This window comes from Furipterus horrens, unplaced genomic scaffold (assembly GCF_987537825.1).
Source record: "Furipterus horrens unplaced genomic scaffold, mFurHor1.1.pri manual_scaffold_4, whole genome shotgun sequence".
NCBI lineage: Eukaryota > Metazoa > Chordata > Mammalia > Chiroptera > Furipteridae > Furipterus > Furipterus horrens.
The window spans coordinates 40,034,867-40,045,739 of NW_028327174.1; the positions used below are offsets into that span (position 1 = coordinate 40,034,867).

Consider the following 10,873-nt stretch of genomic DNA (forward strand, 5'->3'; position numbering starts at 1 on the left):
TAGAAGGAATTCCTGTTAAACATCCCAGAAATATTATCAATATTTGCTTTATGTATTGTTACATCGTCCTTTACTGTTCTACTTTCCCAAATTAAAGATGAGGATTTGTCTAGTCTGAGGTGTTAGGAATTAGGATAGATATAGTCAGCATTGGTGTCAAGGTAAACTAATTTTTTTTTTGGAAGTTCTGTCCAGGCAAAACAGCTTTGTAATAAAAGATCTTTATTTCTTTCAGATTTCCTTTCATTAAAAAAACTGACGTTTAATACACCTCTACTACATCAAATCAACAATGAATTGGAATTCAAAACCAGAGAGTGTCACCTTACCACCGTTGTATCCTAAAAACCAGTCATCTTTTTTGGAGACGACTTTAATAAATAATACACCATCTCAAGGTTTTTTAAACTCTCCTGGAAATAACCAACCAGTATGTATGTTTCTCAATAATGCAAACCCAGTTTCACAGCCACTGCACAACATCGGAAATTACAGGACTCCTCAACAAATCTCAGTGTCTGATATGCGTAGTGGGACACTTGTGGCCTCACACAGTTCAGTAGAAAGAAGAACATATGCAAATATGAGAGGACCCACACAACTAAATCATAGTTTGCGAATGTCTTCAGGAGTTGCACAAAATACATGGTTGGACTCACCAGTGAGGAATTCTATGTTTTCTCATACAGGCGCAACAATATCTCAACAAACTGGGTTTAGAACTAATATACCCAATGTAAATGCACTACAGCATCAATTTGTAACATCAGATACCTATTCAATGCAAGGACAGGTGATCCCTTCTAATTCTGTAAGAGTTCCTATAGCTTATCAAGGAAACCAGAGACTTAACTCATCTTTATCAGAGCGACAGGGTAACTGGGTACAACAGTATACAGCCAGTGGACTGACTTATCCAGATTACAGACCACTTCCAAGACAATACAGTTATCCATCACAAAGCTTTTTACAAAATCCTACTCTTCGAAAACAAAATCTTACACCATCTGTACCATTACAAGTTAAGAATAGATATCCTCCGAATTCTGCACTGACTTCATATACAAAGCAGCCTGCAACTGTACAGTCCTATCAATATGCAGTTCCTCAGATTGACAAAAGACCTCCTCCTCCTTATGATTGTAGATATGCAAGCCAGCCTTTGCAAAATACTCAGCCTGTTATTAACCACTCTTCTATAGATGTTTCTCAGAGTCAAGAAGCACACATATCTGAAATAAGAAAAGACTTTTGCAGAGGCTTTCAAAAGCAAAACATCAATGAAAATGTCAGTACAATTGGAGATTTCTGTGACTTGAAAGTAAACACTAATGTCAGTCAGCCTTTTAATGACCCCATTAAACTTTCTGTGGATGGTGTTCAGATTCTTGCTCGAAATAATCAAGAAGAAAGAGTAGATTCTTGCAGTCTAACTTCAAATCAAGTACTGGACACAAGTGCCACAAAAGAAAAGTTAGTGAGGGATATTAAAACATTAGTAGAAATGAAAAAAAAATTTTCTGAACTGGCAAGGAAAGTTAAAATTGATAAAAATATTTTGATGGCAGCAGGTTGTATTAAATCAACTAATAACTTGTATAATCAATCGGCTCAAAATTCTGAACTGTCTCTGAAACAAACTGCCAAAATCCAGTCTGGACCACAGGTAACCCTAATCACTCCAGAGACTGCAGAGGATAAACAACCAACAATAATGGAAACTGCAGAAGAAGCTAATAGAACACATAGTACCTTGGACACCAATTGCAGAAATTTTAACCAGGTCAATTCTATTTTAATGAATTCTATGTGTTCAGAAAAGGTGCCAGACCAGTTACATGATTTGAAAGTTACTACTTCTTTGAAGACATCAACGGTTGAGAGTACTCATGCAACATTAAATAACACCCAGTGTTCATCAGGAAATTTAGTTGTTACGACTTCTTTGAAGACATCAACAGTTGAGAGTACTCCTGCAACATTAAATAACACCCAGTTTTCATCAGGAAATTTAGTCAATGTTGAAGAAAATGTGCAGACAAATTCTGAAACAACTTCTGTTCCTCAGTCTATGGCCTTTGAGGAATATGCTTCAAAACATCTAAATAAAAATAGGCTACTTCTCAATCTCCTTGCACATGGAGATAAAATTAGGAGGAAGTTATTAAAAGATGGTTGTGAAACTATCGAGGATTCAAAATCATACAGTTTTGAAATGAATCCCAGTAACAAAAGCACTGACAACCACCTGAACTTGAAGACCAAGGAAACTCCAAGTACTTGCAATATAAAAGCCAAGATTTCAGACAGTTCTCTTTGCTTTGAGCCTAAATCCTCAGCAAATGGAATAACTCCAAAAAGTGACAGTGAATGTTCTATGGAATTGCTAGCAACATGTCTTTCTCTGTGGAAAAAGCAACCTTCAGAACCTACAGAAAAAAGACAGTGTAATGAGTCAACAACAAACAGAACAGCAGTTGGAATTTCAAAGCCTGTAGAAGTCTGTGATAAGAGTCCCTTTTCAGTTTTGGGAAATCCTCAGAATAAGATGGTAAACTGCTCACAAGTAACAACTCTGCCAGTGGTAGTGCAGAATTATGAGTCTTCAGGTGCAACTATTACAAAGGGAACAGAACTTCAGATTGCTGTAGTGTCCCCTTTAATTCTTTCAGATGTCAAAACATTGCCTGTCAAAGGAATAACGTTTAAAGCTTTACCTGAAGCAATGTATCCAGTTATTAAAGAAGGCAGTGTTTGTAGCTTACAGAATCATTTGGCAGAAAATACAAGACTTACTGCTGCTTTGAAAGTTAATGAACCAGTTGCAAGCACACCAACAAACACCAAACTTTTACCACTAATTCAGAAGGAAAAGCAAAGTGAGTCAACTAATGGTAGTTCAGAAGGTACAGATATTCACTGTCTTGTGAGTGATCAGCAAGCCTCCTCTAAATCAAGGGACAGTGATATTGTGAGTAGTGATTTGTTACAGATTGACAATATATGTTCTCTTGTTGAAGGTGATACCTCTTATAATTCCCAAATAGCAGAAATTTTCAACTCACCTATGAAAATGGTTGAACCACAGAAATCTTCTCTGCTCAATCTGCAAGTGATTGGTAGTAGACAGCAAAAGGAACCGTTAGACAACATCAATAAAAATAAAGACTGTGGTTTTCAAAAAGATAATTTTGTACAGTGCACAGATGTTTCACATGAAATACTTGATCAGTCAAAGTCATTACAACCTCTGGAATCCTCATTTTTGAAGAACGTTGAAGCAAATTCAGAAATGGAGGAAAGCGATTTGGAGCATACCACTCAAAAAGAAAGCACAGCTATGGGAATGTGTTTATCAGCTGCTATTCAGCAGGAGAGTAACACTCAGGGAACTGATGTGTCCTGCAATTATACTGCCCAGGATCCTACAAGAAATGAGATTCTCGATGATAAGATATCCACCTTATACCCAAATGATCAGCTGTCGGAACTTTTAAAAGAGTTTCCCTATGGTATTGAAGCTGTGCTCAAATGTGGAGGTTATGTGGCACGACAAATAACTGATCAAGTCTCAAAAGATCAATTTAGTGATAAAACCAGCAGTGACTCCAAAGACTCAACAGACCAAATTAAAATTACAATATTAAACTCAGAGCAAATGAAAGAATTATTTCCTGAACAGGATGATCAACCCTATGAGGCAGACACATCAGAATCTCAGAAAGAAAACCCTGTCACAAAAGAAGGCAGCCAGTGTGACCCACAAGTACATACAGATGGAGAAAGTTGTAATTCTATAGTGGATTCAGAGAAGGATGATGTGCGTTGCTGTGCATTGGGGTGGCTTGCTATGGAATATGAAGGAGTACCACAATGCCAGTGTAATTCCATCAAGAACTCTACTTCAAAGGTAGAAAAAGGTAAAGATAACTGTTCTTTGGAGACCAACAGTTGTAAGCAAGGAGAGAGTGCCTCTGATAGAGATGTTCCTACAGGATTTAATAGTCCTCCAAATAACAGTCCAAAGATTGCTCTGAATTTTCCAGATGAGAAAAACCATTTTCCTGAAATAGAACAAGGCAAAAATATAAAAGAGACATCTAAAACAAAAAACAGCCCACAAAGGACACAACAAGAATTATCCAGTCAACCTTTATCTAAAGGTGATAAAAAACTACATTCCTTGCAATGTCACAAAAGGAAAGAAAAACTGAAATTTCACGAGGTAACTTTTCAATCTAATAATAAAACAAAGTTTTCTCAAGAGAGCTTGAAGAGGAAGTCCGTAGCCCAAAACTCCTATCCACTAAAGGCAAAGACTGGTTTCTTGACAAATAAAGATCTGCATAAGAAGAATGGTTCTTTGGGACAACCAGTATTGCCAGAAAAGAGAAAATTGAAAGCAGGTGACTCTGAAAACAAAGTTTCAGAAAAAAGGAAGTCAGGTGATGGGAGCATACCTGATTCAGAGATTAAAAGGATGAAGTATAATAAACAAGAGGAGAAGAAAAATGGAGGTAGTATATTTAAAATTTGTAATTTTCTGTCAAACCCAGATGAAAGAGCCAAAGTTAAAGAAAAGATAATATCAAGTGTTAAGTCCTCATGCTCCAAGAATAGTTCATCTAAAAATAATAGAGTTTTATCACAGGAGTATTTACAAAGGCAGAAGCATAGAGAAACAACAGGCATCAAAGCTTCAAAGAAAAACTATGGGAAAAATATACCATGTGATTCTCAATACATGAGGGTCAGTAAACTTTCTATGCAAGTAGGAAATTGTGGGAAATCAAACGAGAAACACAGTAGCAGTGTAGAGACCTCTAAATCATTAAATATTTGTACAAGCCATGACAAAAACATCAAAACCCACCATCCTGAGGGGTCTAAAACATGCCTTTCTGGGAATGTTAAAAAAGAAACAGTTGATGGAAAGCAACCTGATAAAGTGTGGATTGATAAAACCAAGTTAGACAAAAATTTAAACAGTGTTAAGAATGGAGTTGAATCCAGCCAGATGTCTGCTCAAGCAAAGGAACAAAGGAAACAATATCTGAACAGAGTTGCATTTAAATGCACTGAAGGTGAGAGCATTTGTCTCACAAAATTAGAGGGTTTATCCAAGAAGGTGAATAAAGATAAAGAGAAGAGACTGAAAAGTAAACCCAAGAGCCTTTTCCCTAAGAAGGATACCACCGAAAAACAAAGCATGCTAGAGTTTAAATTATGTCCAGATGGACTGATTAATAAGAGTATGGACTCCATGAAAGAAGAGAAGAATCTGCAGCCTTGTCCTAAGAAGGAGCAAGCCCCTGTGCAAGGTTCAGTATGATTTTTTTTTTCTTCCTTTTTTGGGGGGTGTCTACAAAATTGTAAAGCACTAGATTAAAAAATACGTTAGCACCTCTAAATGCCATCTGGGTAGCTTTCCTAGCATTTTTGCTATTGTTTTTCTCAGTAAATCAATGGTTTATTGGGTAATAGTTGTTTTATCTTTCCCTTATTGTAAATGGTACTAAGTTTGTATGAATGATAAGGCATATAAAATTGTAAGGTCTGCCAAATACAAAGATTTCCTTTTGTACCAAGAATCCTATATTGTGGGAAAATATTCCATTAAGTTGGAAATGTGTATGTTATTTTAAGAGTTGTTGATTCCCCTTTGAAGTTGTAATTTCATAGTCCTGTGAATTTGAGATACGTAATGATTATTAGCAATCTTTTTAAAATACTATGTATAAAATGTTCAACTTATTACCATCTTTGAAGAAGTTGTTGACTTTTTATCACTAAAGTTAAAGTGGTAATGTCCAGTCTACTCATGAAAGGGAGGACCGTGGAAGATTCATTGTTCAATGTTAAGTCACCAAAGCCAGAGTGGCAAACATGACTGTTGGTGGTTAGCTGGTTGATAGAATTCTCAATGTAGTATAGGAGAAAAGGAGAAAAGAGTTCACTAGTTATTTGTGGTAGTAAAGAAACAGTTAGGGGTTGTGGGCATTATATTTAAAATATTTCTCTGAGAGACCTAGATTGAAAAACTAAAGGATTTGAATGAAAATCTGTTTTTTCCTGTGCTTTTTAAGATAGTACCTGTTCAGGTACATTAAGTTACAGTGTAAATAAAGTACATTTTCTTGGAAGGTGAAAGAGATATATGATTTAAGAGAGTGAAAAGTTTGCTTTGTAAAGTACTGGTGCTTTCATTTGGTGTTTTAACTAGATCCTCAGAATTTGAGGTATGGATGTAATGGAAACATTCAAAGTGTTGGGGCAATGTGAACAATATTTTCTGTCATGTGCCCTTATTACTGTGAAATGTGTTGGTGTTCAGCCCAAGTTTGAGAAAAATAATTACATGGTGAACGTGAACTTGTAAAGCAACTGGTTTTTCAAATGCAAGATATATAGGCACTTCAAATGGGAGGAAGCATTTTTTTCTGGGCCCTTTTAGAATTATGTGAATATATTAGTATCTTCTAAAATCTATTTTAAGCCTACCTGATTTCCTTTTTTTAAATGTTTTCTTTTTTTAAATATAAATAAACATGCAGATATCTTTATTTTAAAAGGATAACAGTAAGCCTTCCTGATTTTCCTTTGTTGTAGTACTAAAAGTGCTGAATAGCAATATCTAGAAATCTGAAAATTAATATTTAAATAGTTACAGGAATAAAAAGCACAAAAGAAGACTGGATAAAAGGTGCACCTGAGGAGAAAAGGATTCCAGAAGCCAACCAAGAAATAGGTAAAATCATCATTTTTAATTTTTTTCTTCACTTCTCTGTTACTCTGTTTAATATATAAGATGGATTATACTTATGAAACTGTTATGAAGTTGAACGCCTCTACTCCGTCCCCCACGGGTCTCTTGTGTGTGCAATAGACAGCATTGTCCCAGACACTGCATTTGGTACAAAGCGGGTATCGGGCGAGCTTTTCCCTGATTGTGTTACTAACAGATCCAACTCGGCCTCCTCAGCAAACAGAAATGACAGCAAGAACGTCAAAGGCGATAACAGATGCACGGGCGTGCTCTCCAGAGTGATCCATATCCAGAAGCTCCCCAGTGATGTCACTGAGGACAAGGTCATTTCCCTGGCACTACCCTTTGGGAAGGTCACCAACCTCCTGATGCTGAAAGGGAGAGAGCAGGCCTTCATTGAGATGAACACGAAGGAGGCCGCCAATACCATGATGAATTACTACACCTCGGTGACACCCATGCTTTGCAGCCAGCCCATCAACATCGAGTTTTCCAACCATGAGCTCAAGACCAACAACTCACCCAACCAGGAGCAGGTCCAGGCAGCCATGCATGCGGTGAACCCAGCTGAGTCAAGGAATCTGGTGCTGGCTGCCTCGGCTGCTGTAGATACCGGGAAGAGCCCGGTGCTCAGGATCATCCTGGAGAACCTCTTCTACCCGGTCGCCCTGGACGTGCTTCATCAAATCTTTTCCAAATATGGCACAGTCCTGAAAATTATCACTTTCACCAAGAGGAACCAGTTCCAGGCACTGCTGCAGTATGCTGAACCCATGAGCGCCAAGCAGGCCAAGCTGTTGCTGGACAAGCAGAACATTTATATTTGTACACTCCGCATCTACTTTTCCAAGCTCACCAGCCTCAACGTCGGGTACAACAATGACAAGAGACGAGACTATACTCGTTCTGACCTGCCCTGCAGCCAGCCGTCACTGGACCAGACCATGACCGTACCCTTCGGTGTACCTGGTATAACGTCCGACACTCTGTATGTAGGAGCTGGTTGCCCTCCTACCTTTGCCGTTCCTCAAGGTGCAGGTCCCTCTGTTCCCCATGTGCAAGGGTCCCTGGCCCCTTTGACCCTCATACCCAGGCAGTGGCAGCAGAGGTGGAAGCAGGAGCGGCAGTAGCAGTGGCAACAGCAGGAACGGTGGCAGCGGCAGTGGTGGCAGCAGCACCAGCAACAGCAGGCCAGATCACCATCCTAGGCCTGGCAGGAGCTAGAAATTCTGTCCTATTGGTCAGCAACCTTGACACCAAGATGGTCACACCCCCAAGGCCTCTTTATCATTTTTGGCATGTATGGCGATGTGCAGAGGGTGAAGATTTTGTTCAATAATAACACCCTGGCGCAGATGGCAGGCAGGAGCCAGGCCCAGCTGGCCGTGAGCTACCTCAACGGGCACAGACTGCATGGGAAATGGGTGCACATTACACTGTCCAAGTATTGGAACATGCAGCTGCTCCTTGACGGCCAGGAGGACCAGGGCCTCACCAAGGACTGGGGAGCTCACCCCTCACCGTTTCAAGAAGCCAGGTTCCAAGAACTTCAGAACATCTTCCTGCCTTCAGCCTCTCCAAAATTCCGCCCTCCATATCCAAGCACAACCTCAAGATATTCTTCTCCAGCAATGGCAAAATCGTCAAAGGATTCTTCAGGTTCCTAAAGGACTGCAAGATGGCGCTGACCCAGATGCGTTCATTGGAGGAGGCCCTCTAAGTGCTTGTTTACCTGCACAACCACAACCTGGGCAAGAACAACCGCCTGTGGGTGTCCTCCAAGTCCACCATTTAGGCTCCACCACCAAGGCCAGCCTGCCAGACAGTTGCACCTATAACTTCATCATTTCATCCACCTAAAAACAGCTGAAATAACCTTAAAAGATCAGAGATTTTTTTAAATGAAAAATCAGGTCACCTGTTTTGTAAAAAAAATAAATCTAATTCACCTTGTTCACCATTGGGAGATTGAGTGCCAGCCTCAGGCTCTTGGTGACCCATGGACAGTATGCCTGCTCCTCCTTGGCCCCTTTCATGTGCCTTCTGCATCCTGTGGAATGGGTGTTCCCAAAGTTTCTTGTGCCTTAAAACTGCTCTGGCAGGGTCTTCTGTGGTAGCAAATGCATAGGGGTTTGGGGACTGAGGGGACAGGCTCCTGCAGGGATCAGGTGTCTGGCCTGGCAGGAGGCTACCAGCTACAGGGTATGCTGACATCCCAATTCTCCATTTAATCAAGTGTGTGACTCTCCCTACCCCTGGCTTGAGGTGCCCCTCCTGGGCCCACATCCCCAAGTGTACATACCTGGCATTTCTTCAGATTGGAGCTTTTGTTTCATTGTAAATCTCTGTATTGTGTTTTGATGCAGTTGCAAGCATCAGATCCTAACAGTATATCCAGTTGACCAAATATTCTAATCTTCACTTACATGCAAAAGAAAAATTTAAACAACCTTTTATATAACAAAATGATACAAAAATGACATGAGTGTAATGTAAATTTCCTCCTTATATGGCCTTGTACACTATACTTTTAATTTTATTCCTTGTAATTAAGTTGCAGGGCAGGATTAGTTTCCAGGGCAGTAACAGTAGGGGCCACAGAGGAGGCTGAGTCCTTTCCAGAAAGCCCCAGATCTGGAACCTCTAGATGCAGTGTATCTACCTAACCTGTCCTCTGTCTGGGAGGACAACGGCTCTTAAACTTTCAGGGTTTCTTTTTTCCTACAAATTTTGGACCAAAGTTTTCTCTTTTTGTCTGACTCTAATGCTGGGATCTCTTAAGGTGGGATAATGGCTCTCGAGGCTTAACTGTCTCCTTAACCTTGTGTAGTCCTGCACTCACCGGTCCAAGGAGCTTCCCTGGGCACAGACCTTGTACCGGCTGACCTGGCCCCTCTCCTTAGGGCCTGGACCCCTGAGATTCCATATCCGTTTAGGGACAGGGTATAAATATTTATAATTTTTTATACCTGTTATTAAGACATGAGGGGCATCAACAACAGTATTTTATGGTGACACAGATGTATATTTTAATACCAGCAATTACAGGCTCAGTATTTCAACGTGGAGCATGGCACAATCTACTTCCCACCTAATGGCTTGTAATGTGGAGAAAACTGAATTAAAGTGATTTTATAGCAACTCTATCTTGACAGGCTTTCTGTTCATGTTTTAGAACAGTTTTTCCATTACATACTGGACTTAGAGTAAACTCTGTATCCTGCAAAAAAGAAAAGAAAGCAAAATCCAGTATTTATATTAATGGCAGAAGACATTCTCCTATTTTCTCTGTCATGCTATTGGGAGGGAAGTAGTGATTTTTTTTTTTTTTTTTTTTTTTTTTTTTTTAAGATTTTAGTTTTAGAGAAGAGAAGGGAGGGAGACAGAGAGGGAGAGACATATCATTGTGTGAGAGATTGGTTGCCTTTCACATACCCCCAACTAGGGACCTGCCCACAGTCCAAGCATTGTACCCTGACTGGGAACAAAGCCAATGACATTCTGGTTTGCAGTCAGGTACTCAATCCACTGAGCCACACCAGTCAGAGTGTGATGTGCTTACTTTTAACAAGAAAATAGTCATCCCAATTAGTTAGATGAGGGGAGGCATACTTTTTGTGTGTAGGGCTACATAGTAGATAATAGTTTTCACAGATTGTAAGGTCTCACCTGAATAACTCACATTGTAGTGAGAAAATGGCCATAGAATAATGAATGAGAACAGGCTATATAGCAATTAAACTTTATCAAAACTGGCTAGAGACCATGCTTAGTCTGCAGGCCATACCCTGTTTGCCAACTGCTAGGTTAGTGATTTGCAAGGTAGTTAATTTGGTAAGTAATTTTCAAAATCAAGTAGGGAGGTTCATTCCCATTTTATCACTGCCAGATTAGATAATTTGACTAAAGTTACATGGCTTAGTAAACTGAATGTCAGGCGGCTTGAACTGAGTTCCCTCTTTTGACATTAAGTGTGGAATTTAGTTATTTTGATGAGATATTGATGCTTCTAGTTAATTCTTTGTTATTGGGGAGGACAGGGCTGAGGGCCAACCATAAAATCCAGGGCTTTTCAATTTAGTTAGCGGAATGAACATAGTTTATTTT

At 39.6% G+C, this 10,873-nt stretch overlaps 1 protein-coding gene across 1 annotated transcript; it reads left to right on the top strand.

Moving 5' to 3' along the window:
* The first annotated feature begins 239 nt into the window (after window positions 1-239).
* On the top strand, window positions 240-8,853 carry RESF1 (retroelement silencing factor 1). Its single transcript, XM_090272992.1, is given in 6 exon segments — window positions 240-5,321; window positions 6,665-6,748; window positions 6,809-7,835; window positions 7,916-8,036; window positions 8,038-8,341; window positions 8,344-8,853. Coding segments are annotated over 6 exon segments (6,783 nt in total). The 5' UTR covers window positions 240-292; the 3' UTR covers window positions 8,562-8,853.
* Window positions 8,854-10,873: the final 2,020 nt, after the last annotated feature.